The sequence below is a fragment of the Schistocerca piceifrons genome, chromosome 11 (genome assembly GCF_021461385.2).
Source record: "Schistocerca piceifrons isolate TAMUIC-IGC-003096 chromosome 11, iqSchPice1.1, whole genome shotgun sequence".
Taxonomy (NCBI): domain Eukaryota; kingdom Metazoa; phylum Arthropoda; class Insecta; order Orthoptera; family Acrididae; genus Schistocerca; species Schistocerca piceifrons.
This window is the reverse complement of record NC_060148.1, coordinates 16536884-16556020: the sequence shown is the minus strand read 5'-3', so window position 1 is coordinate 16556020 and position 19137 is coordinate 16536884. Positions and strand designations below refer to the sequence as shown.

Sequence of the window (19137 nt, the reverse complement as noted above, 5' to 3'; positions counted from 1 at the left end):
CTCTAGGGATGCTGAAAGACAACATCCGACGCCAATGCCTTACCATAACTCCGGACATGCTTTACAGTGCTGTTCACAACATTATTCCTCGACTACAGCTATTGTTGAGTAATGATGGTGGACATATTGGGCATTTCCTGTAAAGAACATCATACTTGCTTTGTCTTACTTTGTTATGCTAGTTATTGCTTTTCTGATTAGATGAAGAACTATCTGTTGCACATTTTTTTAAAATTTGTATTTTTTTGGTTCTACTAAAACACCATGTCTTCAAAGCATGTGTGTCAATTTGTACCTCTCTATCTACATTATTCCATAATTTGTTCAGTTTTCAAATTTATACTAACTTTTTTGTCACCCTCTATACATTGAGTAGGCTCAATGTATAGCTAAATATGTTCACAAAAAATTTCATTCTCCTCCAACAAAGAATAAAAAAAATTAGAGATGACTGTGCAAAAGCTTTGTAGTTTGCGATGTGACACACACAGTGTGAGACCTGCTTCAAATCTGCGACTAAGTTTGACAAACGTGATCTGTAAAGCTGTGTACTTGTTTGACAAACATCGAATTTGAGGAAAAGTCTGAATGTGCAAGCGACAGGTGTCTGCGATGTGATATACACAGTGTGAGACCTGCTTCAGCTATGTGGCTAAGTTTGACAAACATGGATTGTAAATATGTGTACTTGTTTGACAAACAGCGAATTTGACGATATGTCTGAATGTGCAAGCGACAGGTGTGAGTTTGCGATGTGATACAGTGTGAGACCTGCTTCAGATCTGTGGCTAAGTTTGACAAATGTGGTTTGTAAATCTGTGTACTTGTGTGATAAACATCGAATTTGAGGAAAAGTCTGAATGTGCAAGCGACAGGTGTGTGTTTGCGATGTGATATACACAGTGTGAGACCTGCTTCAGCTATGTGGCTAAGTTTGACAAACATGGTTTGTAAATCTGTGTACTTGTTTGACAAACATCGAATTTGACGAAAAGTCTGAATGTGCAAGCGACAGGTGTGAGTTTGCGATGTGATATACACAGTGTGAGACCTGCTTCAGAACTGCGACTAAGTTTGACAAACGTGGTTTGTAAGTATGTGTACTTGTTTGAGAAACATCGAATTTGAGGAAAAGTCTGAATGTGCAAGCAACAGGTGTGAGTTTGCGATGTGATATACACAGTGTAAGACCAGCTTCAAAACTAAGTTTGACAAACGTGGTCTGTAAATCTGCATACTTGTTTGACGAACAGCGAATTTGACGAAATGTCTGAATGTGCAAGCGCCAGGTGTGAGTTTGCGATGTGATATACACAGTGTGAGACCTGCTTCAGAACTGCGACTAAGTTTGACAAACGTGGTTTGTAAATCTGTGTACTTGTTTGACAAACATCGAATTTGAGGAAAAGTCTGAATGTGCAAGCGACAGGTGTGAGCTTGCGATGTGATATACACAGTGTAAGACCAGCTTCGAAACTGAGATTAAGTTTGACAAACGTGGTCTGTAAATCTGTGTACTTGTTTGACAATCAGCGAATTTGACGAAATGTCTGAATGTGCAAGCGACAGGTGTGAGTTTGTGATGTGATATACGCAGTGTGAGATCAACTTCAAAACTGCGATTAAGTTTGACAAACGTGGTTTGTACATCTGTGTACTTGTTTGACAAACAGCGAATTTGACGAAAAGTTTGAACGCGCAAGCGACAGGTGCGGTGGACACTGACCTTGGCAGATGCGCTCGACGGCGGGCACGAAGTACCTGTCGCAGACGACGGCGAGCGCGACGAACAGGTAGAGCGAGGCGAGCACGTGCAGCACGACGGCACCCTCCTGGCGCTGCTGCTCCGAGAAGAGGTCGCGCGGGAAGTCGTCGATGGCGGGCGGCGTGCAGTTGGGCAGCCCTTGCGCCGCGCCTGCAATGCAACACGACTTTTGTTGAAGGCGACCGCCAACAGCCGTCAGGTAACGTAGACAGTGCATGTTTCACTAGCAGCTGCTCTCTTTATTAAAAATACAAATGTCGACCACCTTCAGTTGCAGACTGTCTTCACGGATTCTGTCCAGAGATACACTATGTGATCAAAAGTATCCGGACATGCGCTGAAAATGAATTACGCGTTCGTGGCGCCCTCAATCGGTAATGCTACAATTCCAATATCGTGTTGGCCCACCCTTAGCCTTCATGACAGCTTCCACTCTCGCAGGCACATGTTCAATCAGGTGCTCGAAGGTTTCATCTACATCTACATCTACACGATTGCTCTGCAATTCACATTTAAGTGCTTGGCAGAGGGTACATCGAACCACAATCATACTATCTCTCTACCATTCCACTCCCGAACAGCGCGCGGGAAAAACGAACACCTAAACCTTTCTGTTCGAGCTCTGATTTCTCTTATTTTATTTTGATGATCATTCCTACCTACGTGGGTTGGGCTCAACAAAATATTTTCGCATTCGGAAGAGAAAGTTGGCGACTGAAATTTCGTAAATAGATCTCGCCGTGACGGAAAACGTCTTTGCTTTAAGGACTTCCATCCCAACTCGCGTATCATATCTGCCACACTCTCTCCCCTATTACGCGATAATACAAAACGAGCTGCCCTTTTTTGCACCCTTTCGATGTCCTCGGTCAATCCCACGTGGTAAGGATCTCACACCGCGCAGCAATATTCTAACAGAGGACGAACGAGTGTAGTGTAAGCTGTCTCTTCAGTCGACTTGTTGCATCTTCCAAGTGTCCTGCCAATGAAACGCAACCTTTGGCTCGCCTTCCCCACAATATTATCTATGTGGTCTTTCCAACTGAAGTTGTTCGTAATTTTAACACCCAGGTACTTAGTTGAATTGACAGCCTTGAGAACTGTACTATTTATCGGGTAATCGAATTCCAACAGATTTCTTTTGGAACTCGTGTGGATCACCTCACACTTTTCGTTATTTAGCGTCAACTGCCACCTGCCACACCATACAGCAATCTTTTCTAAATCGCTTTGCAACTGATACTGGTCTTCGGATGACCTTACTAGATGGTAAATTACAGCATCTTGGGGAATGGTAGCCTATTCTTCACAAAATGCTACACTGAGGAGAGGTATCGATGCGGGTTGGTGAGGCCTGGCACGAAGTCGCCATTCCAAAACATCCCTAAGGTGTTCTATAGAATTCAGGTCAGGACTCTGTGCAGGTCAGTCCATTACAGGCTCAGACGGTTCAAATGGCTCTAAGCACAATGGGACTTCACATCTGAGGTCATCACTCACGTAGACACAGAACTAATTAAACCTAACTAACCTAAGGACACCACACACATCCATGCCCGAGGCAGGATTCCAACCTCCGACAGTAGCAGCCACGTGGTTCTGGACTGAAGCGCCTACTATCGCTCGAGCATAGCGGCCGGCTCCATTACAGGGAAGGACATCACACACACATCCATGCCCGAGGCAGGTAGAGGTCGCAGGGTTCTGGAGTGAAGCGCCTACTACAGCTTGAACACAGCGGTCGGAACCGTTACTGGGATGTTATTGTCGTGTAAACCCTCCGCCACAGGCCGTGGATTATGAACCGATCCTCAATTGTGTTGAAAGATGCAATCACCATCCCCGAATTGCTCTACAACAGTGGGGAGCAAGAAGGTGCTTAAAACATCAGTGTAGGCCTGTGCTGTGATAGTGCCATGCAAAACAACAAGTGGTGCAAGTCCCCTCCGTGAAAAACACGACCACACCATAACACCACTGCCTCCCAATTTTGCTGTTGGCACTACACACACTGGCAGATGACATCCACCGGGCATTCGCCAAAACCACACTCAGCCACATTGTCTATCACGATTCGTCACTCCACACAACGCTTTTTCCATTGTTCAGTCGCCCACTGCAGATCCTCCTTACACCAAGCAAGGCGTCATTTCGCATTTACCGGCGTGGTGTGTGGTTAATGAGCAGCCACTCAGCTATGAAATCCAAGTTTTCTCACCTGCCGCCTAGCTGTCATAGTACTTGCAGCAGATCCTGGTGCACTTTTGAAATTCCTGTGTGACGGTCTGGATAGATGTCTGCCTATTACACATTACGACCCTCTTCAACTGTCAGTCAACAGACGAGGTCGGCCTGTACTGTTTTGAGCTGTTGTAGGTGTCCTTTCACGTTTCCACTTGAGTAACAGATCGGAAACAGTGGACCTAGGGATGTTTGGGGGTGTGGAAATCTCACATACAGACGTATGAAACAAGTGACACCCAATCACCTGACGACGTTCGAAGTCCGTGAGTTCCGCGGAGCGCCCCATTCTGCTCTCTCACGCTGTCTAATGACTACTGAGGTCGCTGATACGAAGTAACTGGCAGTAGGTGGCAACACAATGCACCTGATATGGAAAACGTATGTTTTTTGGGGTGTCCGGATACTTTTGAATACACAGTGTATGTGGCATGCATATTGTCATAGAGATCAAGTAACACAGCTCGAAAAGTGTTTACACGGGCCATGTTTTACAGCATTATCTGGCTGGCTGCAATGTTTTTGCCATCAACACTGCTGCGATGTGGCTGCAATACTGGCACTATTGCTGACAGAACAGACTGTTGCAGGCTGTTGCCAGATTACTGCTGAGGTGCTTCCCGTGTCATCCACTGCGAAAGCAGGATACTTCATATGGCTGGGCCATATCTCCCTCTTTCTCTGTGTGCGTAGAGGCATTCGATTTGTTGGATGTTTGCAGGAATGAAGAAGTGATTGAACGCATAACCATGTATTCTATATCTGTGATGTGTACATCTATGACCAGAATTATGGAACACAAAATAATGTATATAATGGACGGTCAACAAGTTTCTGTTTGATGTCGGTTGGGCAGCGTGTATGCAGTGTAGTGCGACTCTGATACGGGTATATGAGCACCGACATGTTGGCCAGCGTTTAGTGGTGCACTCACATCCTTCTGACGTGTGTGCGGTAAATGTGGAAATGCCATATCAAATGCATCCACACATACTTTTCTTGGTTGTCACAGGACAAACAACAGTGGGTATCCGTTGGAGAAGGTAGAATGTGTAACGGGGCAGTATGTGTGTCGAAAATCGCCCATGTGGAATGGTGCGCCAAGTTCCGTGTTGTTCGCGATTACACTGGCTGCGGTGGTCGAACGGTTCTAGGCACTTCAGTCCAGAACCGGGCAACCACTACGGTCGCAGGTTAGAATCCTGCCTCAAGCATGGATGTGTGTGATGTCCGTAGGTTAGTTAGGTTTAAGTAGTTCTATGTTCTAGGGGACTGATGACCTCAGATGTTAAGTGCTCAGAGCCATTTGAACCATTTGGTCACTATTCGACATAAGGTGCTGGCCGATCTAGGTCACCCTCACCCATTACGCTCAAGTGTGAGGTGCTCAAGCAACTGCCCTATACTCCTGATCGCTCCCCATGCTGTTATCATGTCTTGAGTTCCTTAAAAAAGGCCTTGAAGGGTCGACAATTCCTGGCGGACAAGGATGTGTATCAGCCAGTTATGCACTTCTCCACACAGCAGAACATAGAGTTTTACCAAACGTGCAACGGTGGCATCATTGGCTGATTGGCATCTCGATTCTAGACTATACGGCTCTGAAACGGAACTTTTTGATCGCTCCTTACACAAAGACCTGAATGTGAAAAAGGACATCCTTGCTGGTACCGTCATAGTAGAAGGTCTGCAGTGTAAACGGGTCAGCCTCCTCTAACACTACCTTTTTTATACAGAAATAGCCGATACTGTGAATACTATTGATTCTTGTATAGGTGAGCATTATATCAGCTGTCTAACTGAATGAACATCATATGATATTGTATGTTTAAGGCTAAAATGTATAAAAAGAAATTATTCATCGCAGTCTGTAAGTACAGTTAAAATTATTCTTCTTTTAAAAATAATTGAAATTACGAAATTTCTGGTACATTTAAAATTCATATTATTAACTGTACAATCTAATGCTAATCATTAAATTTAATTCTGGGCTCATTTATAAAATATGACATAAATTAATAAAGATCCTTTTTTGTGAAGAAATTTTGTAAAATATTTTGCTCTGTAAACTCTTTGGAATTTTGTAATTACCACAGAAAGTTGAGAGTGGTTGGCATGCCTCTTATGGAATCAGACATGTATTTGATTGTGTCACTAACTGCGTAATTTTTGGTGTGATAGAAGTTAAAACTCTAAAGTCGGTGTGATTTAGAAGAATGGGATAGAATAAAAAGATATTCATTGCAACAGGCAAATCTTCATCAGTTATTTCGGTTTCAGGAACCCTCAACGTTATAAAAATTACAGCGTCAAGAATGTACCCCTAGACACAACAAGAATTAGAGGCAACAACAACGAGATAATGAAGATTAATTAAAAAGTTTTTCTTTTGCATATTTTACACCTCTCGAAGCTTTGTAAACTTTTTGCAGAGACATAGAACTTTAATGGTCGTGTGTGGGAGCTTAAAATTACAAGTGGTGAATCAAAATTTTATTCTATACAACTTCTTATGACTTATTTTATGTTTCATCACGTGTGTTTTCATGACCAGAAATGTACCAGCTCTGGCCTTAGACGTAACACATTTCTAAAATTAGCAGTCCTGCCACTGTATTGACAAACAAGAAAATATTAACATAACCAGTTTAGCGCTACTTCAAAATAATTTAAAGGGACATTGTAGGTGAAATATTGTTGAAATTTGACATTTTTCTACCCCATAATGTACTCTGGACTTTCCTGGACATTTTCGTATATAATACATTGAAATCAGACAATTGTGAGATCTTCAAATAATATTTTGAATGTTGACTTGTGACTCAAATTTCGCAGCTACACATATACTGCCACAATTGAGCAGTCATATCTTGGGAACTACACAGTCTACAAGGCTGTGGATTGCTTTGTTTTGTGCCTACAGCTACGTCTCAGAAGTCGGCATTACGAATAAACAAATCAGTCCTTTGTTTCTGATAGACGTTTTTGTTGAAAGTAGTGTCATTATCGGCTGTTTTTATAGTAAGCCAACTTCTACTACATTTTATACGTAAATAAAAATGACTAAGCGTGAAAGTAACTGCAAGAAACGCAAGTTTATGGGTAATAGATACGTGAGACTTTCTTTCATCGAATATCAACCGATGCAAAGCCATGTCATGCTTTGAATCCACTCGAACAAACACTTGGTGTAAATGTAGGCAAGCTGAATTTTCTGGCACCCTGCATGGATTTACTCAAGACCCAGAATGTGAATGTATCCTTCAATAATGTTGTGTGGTGTTGTGCGCCTAAAAATGTATTTGTTGGTCTTATCACTCTAAAGTTAGCAGTGTCTGATGCTGTAATAACTTTTAATGGTGGGAACTATGAAAGACTTAAGGTTCTGGATTTGGACAGAACACAGCTAAAGCACTGTGGGAACTGGATGAGCTTCGTGTACGTGAAGCAGAACTAGCTGCTCAGCAAAGAACAAAAGAAGCAACAAAGAAGAGGAGGCGGCAAGGACTGGGCTGTTGTGACACTTAAGAAGACACAGACTGTGGGCCAGGGCAATTCTAGAGCATAAAAGACGCATAAATATAGATCTGTATAAGAATTTGTAATAAAAAAGTTTTAAACCTCAATATCTGTGAAATTTTTTTTTTTTTTTTTAAATTGGTTGCTCCACGGATAAATTGATGCCAGTGTCTGAGTTTAATTTGTACAGCACTGAAGATGATCACTATGTGATCGATAGTCGATTATGCTATCAATGAAACATCAACATTACAGCCAATGCTGACCTATCTTTTAATTTTACATTTTTTTGCAATAAATGACCCGTTTTCTAAAAAAGTACTGATGGTACAGAAATGAAATTTTCACAGCATGCCAAGTGTGAGATTCAACACATATGTAACTAGAATAATTAAATATAGAATAATAAAATAATAATTAAATACAAAATAATTAAAATATCATGAGGTGTTTTGTTTTTATGTTCATTTATTTACAAAATTCTGTCAAAAAACTGAGTGTTTGAAAAAAAAGAGAACATTCCCCACAATATAATTTTAGTAATAATTCTAGTTCAGTGTATCTAATAGGGTGCATTCAATAATTATGGTAAATTGTAAGTTGGTGTCTTAAAAAGTTTCCAAGGTAATGGGTCACAAAATTCGATAATTTAACATTGGTGGCATAGGACACACGAAGTCCCCTTAACAAATCCCTTCAGTCTTTCCACCAAATCGATGCAAATGCCTGTTACCAATAAGTACATTTGCCTGGAAACGATCTACGCTTTCATACTCTGCGTACCGTGTGAGTAATATTAATTTGTCTTCAGTGTTGGGAGCAATTCTCAAAATGGCTCTGAGCACAATGGGACTTAACATCTGTGGTCATCAGTCCCCTAGACTTAGAACTACTTAAACCTAACTAACCTAAGGACATCACACACATCCATGCCCGAGGCAGGATTCGAACCTGCGACCGTAGCAGCAGCGCGGTTTCGGACTGAAGCGCCTAGAACCGCTCGGCCACAGAGGCCAGCGGAAGCAATTCCATGTCCATAATATCACAAGCACAACATGTTACTGCCATGTTCATAATATAATGGACGCAAAAGTCCTCGCTAATATGTTGCATACTGCTTACAACACTAAAGACAGATTAGTATTATGGGTATGGTGGTCAAAGTGTGAAAGAGATGCGTCAAATGCCTGTCTGAATCAGCAGTGGCCAAAAACCGAAGGGCTGATTTATAGTTTGCTGTCTGTCTTAGCAATTCTCGAACTAATTACTCTTAACCGATATACACTGCTGAGCCGAAACATTGACCACATCCACCCTGACGTTGGAAGCTGCCTGGTGGCGTTGCAGCCACGTGACGCGGTAACAAAAGTATTTAAGCTCAACAGACACGGACGGTGGAGCGGCCTGTCGAACATATGGCCTGCAAATGGGGAAATCCATAAGCGACTCTGACAAAGTGCAGAGTATTATTATGCACAGCCTGTGAACGAGTATATGGAAAATGGAGAAGCTGGTCGAATGTTCACGTGCTACTGCTGCATCTACATCTACATTTATACTCCGCAAGCCACCCAACGGTGTGTGGCGGAGGGCACTTTACGTGCCACTGTCATTACCTCCCTTTCCTGTTCCACTCGCGTATGGTTCGCGAGAAGAACGACTGCCGGAAAGCTTCCGTGCGCGCTCGAATCTCTCTAATTTTACATTCGTGATCTCCTCGGGAGGTATAAGTAGGCGGAAGCAATATATTCGATACCTCATCCAGAAACGCACCCTCTCGAAACCTGTGCAGCAAGCTACACCGCGATACAGAGCGCCTCTCTTGCAGAGTCTGCCACTCGAGTTTGCTAAACATCTCCGTAACGCTGTCACTCTTACCAAATAACCCTGTGTCGAAACGCGCCGCTCTTCTTTGGATCTTCTCTATCTCCTCCGTGAACCCGACCTGGTACGGATCGCACACTGATGAGCGATACTCGAGTATAGGTCGAACGAGTGTTTTGTAAGCCACCTCCTTTGTTGATGAACTACATTTTCTAAGGACTCTCCCAATGAATCTCAACCTGGCACCCGCCTTACCAACTATTTATTTTATATGATCATTCCACTTCAAATCGTTCCGCATGCATACTCCCAGATATTTTACAGAAGTAACTGCTACCAGTGTTTGTTCCACTATCATATAATCATACAATAAAGGATCCTTCTTTCTATGTATTCGCAATACATTACATTTGTCCACGTTAAGGGTCAGTTGCCACTCCCTGCACCAAGTGCCTATCCGCTGCAGATTTTCCTGCATTTCGCTACAGTTTTCTAATGCTGCAACTTCTCTGTATACTACGGCATCATCCGTGAAAAGCCGCACGGAACTTCCGACAGTATCTACCAGGTCATTTATATATATTGTGAAGAGCAGTGGTCCCATAACACTCCCCTGTGGCACGCCAGAGGTTACTTTAAAGTCTCTCCATTGATAACAACATGCTGTGTTCTGTTTGCTAAAAACTCTTCAATCCAGCCACACAGCTGGTCTGATATTCCGTAGACTCTTACTTTGTTTATCAAGGGACAGTGGGGAACTGTATCGAACGCCTTCCGGAAGTCAAGGAAAATGCCATCTAATATTGGTATCTAATATTTTCTGGGTCTCATGAACAAATAGAGCGAGTTGGGTCTCACACGATCGCTGTTTCCGGAATCCATAAAGATTCCTACAGAGTAGATTCTGGGTTTCCAAAAACAACATGATACGGGAGGAAAAAACATGTTCTAAAAATCTACAACGTATCGACGTCAGAGATATAGGCCTATAGTTTTGCGCATCTGCTCGACGACGCTTCTTGAAGACTGGGACTACCTGTACTCTTTTCCAATCATTTGGAACCCTCCGTTCCTCTAGAGACTTGCGGTACACGGCTGTTAGAAGGGGGGCAAGTTCTTTCGCGTACTCTGTGTAGAATCGAATTGGTATCCCGTCAGGTCCAGAGGACTTCCCTCTGTTGAGTGATTCCAGTTGCTTTTCTATTCCTTGGACACTTATTTCGATGTCAGCCATTTTTTCGTTTGTGCGAGGATTTAGAGAAGGAACTGCAGTGCGGTCTTCCTCTGTGAAACAGCTTTGGAAAAAGGTGTTTAGTATTTCAGCTTTACGCGTGTCATCCTCTGTTTCAATGCCATCATCATCCCGGAGTGTCTGGATATGCTGTTTCGAGCCACTTACTAATTTAACGTAATAGCAGAACTTCCTAGGATTTTCTGTCAAGTCGGTACGTAGAATTTTACTTTCGAATTTACCGAACGCTTCCCGCATAGCCCTCCTTACGCTATCGTTTGACATCGTTTAGCTTCTGTTTGTCTGAGAGGTTTTGGCTGCGTTTAAACTTGCAGTGAAGCTCTCTTTGCTTTCGCAGCAGTTTCCTAACTTTGTTGTTGAACCACGGTGGGTTTTTCCCGTCCCTCACAGTTTTACTCGGCACGTACCTGTCTAAAACGCATGATACGATTGCCTTGAACTTTTTCCATAAACACTCAACGTACAGTGTGAGCATGTATGGAAAGAGGTAGAGTGACAGTGAAAGTAACGAAACCACTCCTAGGCGCTAAATGGTTGGACGTCCAGGTCTCTTCACACAACGTGGGGTTCGGACGCTTGTCTGATATGTGAGGTCTCTGCCGAAAGGAGGACAATGCACAAGTGTTTCGGAGCACACCGTTCATCGTTGACTGTCGAATATGGAGCTCCATAGAACACCACATTTTGTATCGAACGACATCGTCATATTACGGTTGCAGTGGCCACGGGACCATTAGATTCGATTGTCGATCAATAGAAACGTGTCAGCCTTTTGGGTGAATCACATTTTTTTCTGCACTAGGTCGATGGTCGTGTCCACAGACGCCGTCATGGAGGTGAGCGTCGGCTCGAAACGTGCAGCGCGCCACGGATGCAGGCTGGGGAGCCGTGTTAATGAGCTATGTGGAGGCGCTCTCCCGCGTTTGCGTGGGACCTGCGGCAGTAATCGAAGACACGCTGACAGCTGCGGCCCCACCTGCATCGCTCCATACTCGATGTCTTCGCCGACGGCGATGTTACACTACTGGCCATTAAAATTGCTACACCACGAAGATGGCGTGCTACAGACGCGAAATTTAACCGACATGGAGAAGACGCTGTGATATGCAAATGATTAGCTTTTCAGAGCATTCACACAAGGTTGGCGCCGGTAGCGATACCTACAACGTGCTGACACGAGGAAAGTTTCCAACCGATTTCTCATACACAAACAGCAGTTGACCGGCGTTGCCTGGTGAAACGTTGTTCTGATGCCTCGTGTAAGGAGGAGAAATGCGTACCATCACGTTTCCGACTTTCATAAAGATCGGATTGTAGCCCATCGCGATTGCGGTTTATCGTATCGCGACATTGCTGCTCGCGTAGTTCGAGATCCAATGACTCTTGGCAGAATATGGAATCGGTGCGTTCAGGAGGGTAATAGGGAACGCCGTGCTGGATCCCAACGGCCTCGTATCACTAGCAGTCGAGATGACAGGCATCTTATCCGCATAGCTGTAACGGATCGTGCAGCCACGTCTCGATCCCAGAGTCAACAGACGTTTGCAAGACAACAACCATCTGCACGAACAGTTCGACGGCGTTTGCAGCAGCACGGACTATCAGCTCGGAGACCGTGGCTGCGGTTACCCTTGACGCTGCATCACAGACAGGAGCGCCTGCGATGGTGTACTCGACGACGAACCTGGGTGCACGAATGGCAAAACGTCATTTTTTCGGATGAATCGAGGTTCTGTTTACAGCATCACGATGGTCGCCTCCGTGTTTGGCGACATTGCTGTGAACGCACATTGGAAGCGTGTATTCGTCATCGCCATACTGGCGTTATCACCAGGCGTGATGGTATGGGGTGCCATTGGTTACACGTCTCGGTCACCTCTCGTTCGCATTGACGGCACTTTGAACAGTGGACGTTACATTTCACATGTGTCACGACCCGTCGCTCTACCCTTCATTCTATCCCTGCGAAACCCTACATTTCAGCAGGATAATGCACGACCGCATGTTGCAGGTCCTGTACGGGCCTTTCTGGATACAGAAAATGTTCGACTGCTGTTCTGGCCAGCACATTCTCCAGGTCTCTCACCAATTGACAACGTCTGGTCAATGGTGGCCGAGCAACTGGTTCGTCACAATACGCCAGTCACTACTCTCGATGAACTGTGGTATCGTGTTCAAGCTGCATGGGCAGCTGTACCTGTACACGCCATCTGAGCTCTGTTTGGCTCAATGCCCAGGCGTACCAAGGCCGTTATTACGGCCAGAGGTGGTTGTTCTGGACACTGATTTCCCAGGATCTATGAACCGAAATTGCGTGAAAATGTAATGACATGTCAGTTGTAGTACAATATATTTGTCGAATGAATACCCGTTTATCATCTTCATTTCTTCTTGGCGTATCAATTTTAATGGCCAGTAGTGTATGGTTCAGCAGTATAACTGTCCGAGTCTCGGAGACAGATACGTGCTACAGAGCTTCGAGGAGCACTCACGTTGACTCTCGCCGACCAATTTTGCCTGATGTAGATCCTACGGAACCCACATTGAGTCGCTATCGGGCACCATCACCGCACGCAAATCAGCGGCCCATTATTCAAGCGAATTACGTGCCCTGTGCGTAGACACCTGATACCGCCACAAACCTGCCAACAAACCGTCGAATCCCTGATGCGCAGAATCACTGATGTATTTCGTTCCAAAGACGGACAAACCAGGTGGTCACCATGTTTTTGGCTCGTCAGTGTACTGAAAGCAGTGTTTGAGCATTCTGGAGAAAGTACGTAACCGGCATAAGCTCACGAGTTAAAATTTCGTAAGTAGTTCGTTTACACAAAAAAAGACCACATCCACAAAATCTGATTCCTACTTTTTTGTTGTTGTTGTGCATTGCATACGCATGAGAGTTTGCTTTCCTTCACCGTCGCCCGAAAATGTGTTGTTGGACACATTACTGGAAAACATGTAGTACTGCAAATATTGCAATGGAGCATCTTGCAAATACACACAAACACACACAAAAATAGTGGCCGGCAATTTTGGGAGTGCCCAACGTAAAGTCCCGAGCGACTGGAAAAAAGCCGCAGGTGACGCCTGTATGTAAGAAGGGTAGAAGGACGGATCCTCAAAATTACACACCAATATCTTTAACAACGGTTTGTTGCAGGATTCTCGAACATATTCTCAGTTCGAATATAATGAATTTCCGTGAGACAGAGAAGTTGCTGTTCATGCATCAGCACGGCTTTAGAAAGCATCGCTCCTGCGAAACGCAACTCGCCATTTTTTCACACGATATCTTGCGAACCATGAATGAAGGGTATCAGATGGATGCCATATTCCTCGACTTCCGGAAAGCGTTTGACTCGGTGCTCCACTGCAGACTCCTAACTAACGTACGAGCATATGGGATTGGTTCCCAAGTATGTGACTGGCTCGAAGACAATAGAACCCAGTACGTTGTCGTCGACGGTGAGTGTTCGTCGGAGGTGAGGGTATCATCTGGAGTGCCGCAGGGAAGTGTGGTAGGTCCGCTGTTGTTTTCTGTCTACATAAATGATCTTTTGGATAGGGTGGATAGCAATGTGCGGCTGTTTGCTGATGATGCTGTGGTGTACGGGAAGGTGTCGTCGTTGAGTGACTGTAGGAGGATACAAGATGACTTGGACAGGATTTGTGATTGGTGTAAAGAATGGCAGCTAACTCTAAATACGGATAAATGTAAATTAATGCAGATTAATAGGAAAAAGAATCCCGTAATGTTTGAATACTCCATTAGTAGTGTAGCGCTTGACACAGTCACGTCGATTAAATATTTGGGCGTAACATTGCAGAGCGATATGAAGTGGGACAAGCATGTAATGGCAGTTGTGGGGAAGGCGGATAGTCGTCTTCGGTTCGTTGGTAGAATTTTGGGAAGATATGGTTCATCTGTAAAGGAGACCGCTTATAAAACACTAATACGACCTATTCTCGAGTACTGTTCGAGCGTTTGGGATCCCTATCAGGTCGGATTGAGGGAGGACATGGAAGCAATTCAGAGGCGGGCTGCTAGATTTGTTACTGGTAGGTTTGATCATCACGCGAGTGTTACGGAAATGCTTCAGGAACTCGGGTGGGAGTCTATAGAGGAAAGGAGGCGTTCTTTTCGTGAATCGCTACTGAGGAAATTTAGAGAACCAGCATTTGAGGCTGACTGCAGTACAATTTTACTGCCGCCAACTTACATTTCGCGGAAAGACCACAAGATAAGAGAGATTAGGACTCGTACAGAGGCATATAGGCAGTCATTTTCGCCACGTTCTGTTTGGGAGTGGAACAGGGAGAGAAAATACTAGTTGTGATACGAGGTACCCTCCGCCACACACCGCATGGTGGATTGCGGAGTGTGTATGTAGATGTAGATGTATTGCTGGCGATATGAAATTTTCGTGGCCTGTGTAGCCTTACGACCACCTCTCTCACAATGCAGACGTTTTCGGGTGTCCTCGCTTTTTTATGAGGAACCTAGCGGCTTCTTTTGAAGAATATTCCCTAGTGTCCCAAAAGCTGTAACTACATCGTAGGATCGTATTGCGACATGGGGCGGTGCGATTAGAATGGTGATGTAATATCCGCTCTGTTGTGAAGAGGCAGACTTGGTAATTAGGGTAAAGGTGCCGCAGAGCAACAAAAAGACAACGCTTCCAACTGCGTAAAAGCGTAACTCATTAGCACTAAAACTTTCACACTCTGGCATCGAAGATAAAGCATTAGCCTTGCTGCAATCTTACTTACATTAACAGGAAACAAAAAGTTGCACTAACAGATGCAGCTGGAACAATAGCATCAGAATGTGGAACTGTTAAGTATGGTGTTCCCCAAGGCTCTGTTCTTGGACCACATCAGTGACATACCGACATCACTTACTAGCGATGCAAAATATTGTAATGTTCCCTCATGGTACAAGTATCTCGATCTTCGACGTGGATTGCAACTGAAACAATAACATGCCAAGCACTGAAATGGTTTGCAGCAAATGCTCTGTTATGAAATCTAATAAAGTTTCAGACAGCAAATAACAAGCTCTTGAAACAGATAGCAAGGGGCAAAAAATTAAAGGAACTTCATGTTAATCACCTGTTTAACAAACTAAGGTCTGTGTGCTTCGTACTGAATCCTATTTCTCTGTGTGTTGATAGGGAAATAATGATCCATATCTATATCTACATCTACGTGATTACTCTGCTATTAACAATAAAGTGCCTGGCAGAGGGTTCAATAACCACCTTCAAGCTGTCTCTCTACCGTTCCACTCTCGAACGCCACGCGGTAAAAAGGAGCTAATAAATTTTTCTGGGCGAGTCCTGATTTCTCTAATTTTACCGTGATGATAATTTCTCACTACGTAGGTGGGTACCACTAGAGTGTTTTCCAAACGAGGGAGAAAACTGGTGACTGAAATTTCACGAGAAGATCCCGTCTAAACGAAAAACGCCTTTGTTTTAACGATTGCCGCTCCACTTCACGTATCATGTCTGTGGCACAATCTCCCCTATTTCGCGGTAATACAAAACGAGCTGCCCTTCTTTGTACTTTTTCGATGTCATCCGTCAGTCCCACCTGATGCGGATCCCACACCGCACAGCAATACTCCAGAATAGGGCGGACAAGCATGGTGTAAGCAGTCTCTTTGGTAGACCTGTTGCACCTTCTAAGTCTTCTGCCAGTGAATCGCAGTCTTTGGTTTGCTCTACCCGCAACATTATCTACGTCGTCGTTCAAATTTAGGTTATTTGTAATTGTAATCCCTAAGTATTTAGTTCAATTTAGAGCCTTTAGATATTTGTGCGACTTAGTGCGTAATCGAAATTTAGTGGGTTTCGTTTATTACTCGTCTGAATAACTTCACACTTTTGTTTATTCAGGGTCAACTGCCACTTTTCGCACACATACAGATATCTTATCTAAATCATTCTGCAATTCGGTTTGATCATCTCATGACTTTACAAGACGGTAAATAACAGCATCATCTGAAAACAAACTAAGACGGCTACTCAGATTGTCTCCCGTTGTCGTTAATATGGATCAGGAACAATTGAGTGTATATAACACTTCCTTTTCTACTCAATGACTTTCCGTCTATTACTACTAACTGTGACCTCTCTGATAGGAAATCACGAATCCAGTCGCACAACTGAGGCGATATTTCGTTAGAAGACGCTTGTGAGGAATGGTGTCGAAAGCCTTTTGGAAGTCTAAAAACATGCGATCAATTTGACATCCCCTGTCGATAGTACTCAGTGCTTCAGGAATTGTGTTTCGCAAGAACGATGTTTTCTGAATCCGTGCTGACTACGTGTCAATAAATCGTTTTCTTCGAGCTACTTCATAATGTTCGAACACAGTATATGTTCCAAAACCCTACTGTAAATTGACGTTAGTGATATGGGCCTGTAATTCAGGGAATTACTTGTATTTCCCTTTTTGGGTATTGGTGTGACTTGAACAATTTTCCAGTGTTTAGGTACGGATCTTTCTGTGAGCGAGTGGTTGTGTATAACTGCTAAATGTGGAGCTATTGTACCAGCATACTCTGAGAGGAACCTGACTGGTATACAGTCTGGATCAGAAGCCTTGCCTTTGTTAAGTGATTTAAGCTGCTTTGTGACGCCGAGGATATCTACTTCTATGTTTCTCATCTTGGCAGTTGTTCTTCATTGGAATTCAGGAATATTTACTTCGCCTTCTTTGGCGAAGGAGTTTGGGAAAACCGTGTTTAATAACTCTGCTTTAGTGGCACTGTCATCAGTGACTTCACCGTTGTTATCGCGCAGTGAAGATATTGATTGCGTCTTGCCACTGGTGTGCTTTATGTAGGACCAGAATGACTTTGGGTTTTCTGCCAGATTTGGAGACAGTTTCTTCGTGGAAATTATTAAAAGTATCTAGCATTTAAGTACGCTCTATATTTCGAACTTCTGCAAAAACTTTGTCAATATTGGGGATTTTGAATTCTTTTAAATTAGGCATGATTTTTTCGCTGCTTCTGAAACAGCGATCCTATTCGTTTTATGTACCATGCCGGGTCAGTACCATTACTTATTAATTTATGTGGTATATATCTCTCAACTGCTGTCGGTACTATCTCTTTGAAATCATTCCACATATTTTCCACGCTTACATGATCGATCGGAAGGAGTGCAGACTGTCTCTTAAAAAGGCGTTAGGCGCATTTCTATCAGCTTTTTTAAAAATAGATTTACTTTGCGTTTCTTTTTGCTGCTTGTGGGTGTTACGGTATTCAGCCTAGCAGCAACTACCTTGTCGTCGCTAATCCCTGTATTGTCCGGGATTATTTGTTGCTAAGAGGTCAAGTATGCTTTCGCAACCATTTACGCTTCGAGTGGTTTCATGAACTAATTGTTCAAAATAATTTTCTGAGAAAGCATTCAGTACAATTTCGGATGACGTTTTACGCCTGCCGCCGGCTTTAAACGGATAATTTTTGCAGCATATGGAGGGTAGATTGAAACCCCCACCGACTATAATTCCATGAGTGGGATACCTATTTGAAATGATGATATATTTCGAGTATCTTCACTCTGTTACCACGTGTGGTACAATATTCTTGGAAACTGCTGCAAAAGTGCAAAAAGTTTAGAAAACTACCAAAAAAATCAGGCTGTGAGATTGATCTAGGGTACGACTAAACTAATCAGACATCCTGTACGCAGCTTTGGAAGACAATTGAGATATTGACACTCAGAAGTCAATGACAATATTTGTAAACAACAACAAAAAAACAACACGTTTTCAAACTATCTGCAGCATTCACAATCATAACCAATAACTTTCTGGTGAATATAAAAAAAAATTGACAATCGTCATATGTTGATGGGAAAAGTGAAACAATAGCTGATACTCGTAGAGCTAACATATTGTGACATATTAAATTGCTGTATTATTTATGTTTAATTGTAGGGTCGGTTTTGGTCAGAGACCGTTTTCATTGCCTGTTGTACAGCTTTAACGATATACAGGGTGTATGAAAAAGAACTGCATAGTTTTACGTACAAATTTAACGGGGAAATTAATGAAAAATGACATCAATGAGTACATATCATGAAAGAGAATTCCCTGAATTTTTGTTTTGTGTTAGTAAACTCCAACGTCTGATCCACTTGTTGTCCTGTGTACGTCAAGGCGATAATCCACTTCTCGCCACATATTCACCAACATTTCAGATGTAACTGTCTCAGTCTCTGCGACGATTCTTTCCCGCAAATGGTTGATGTCTCTGATCTTTTCGCTGTACACAACATTTTTTACGTGGCCCCAAAAGAAAAAGTCCAGTGCGGTTAATTCTGGCCTTCGTGGTCGCCAAGGTATTGGGCCAGCCCTGTCTATCCACCATCGTGGAAAGAGGGTGTCAAGTGCCGCACGCACATCATTACTGTAATGAGGTGGGGCGGCATCTTGTTGGAGAAACACAAGCCCCTTTTCCGTCTCACTATCGTTCTGTTTCTTTTTTATTGTTGTTGTTGATGTGGTCTTCAGT

At 43.5% G+C, this 19137-nt stretch overlaps 1 protein-coding gene across 2 annotated transcripts in view; it reads right to left on the bottom strand.

Annotated features, from left to right (window-relative positions):
- LOC124719992 (sodium/potassium/calcium exchanger 3) overlaps nt 1–19137 on the bottom strand; it is a 684419-nt gene that overhangs the window by 132036 nt on the left and 533246 nt on the right. For both annotated transcript variants that reach the window (XM_047245220.1, XM_047245219.1), the window contains exon 2: nt 1727–1915. In XM_047245220.1, coding sequence (XP_047101176.1) covers nt 1727–1915 — 189 coding nt within the window. The remainder of the gene's footprint in view (nt 1–1726; nt 1916–19137) is intronic.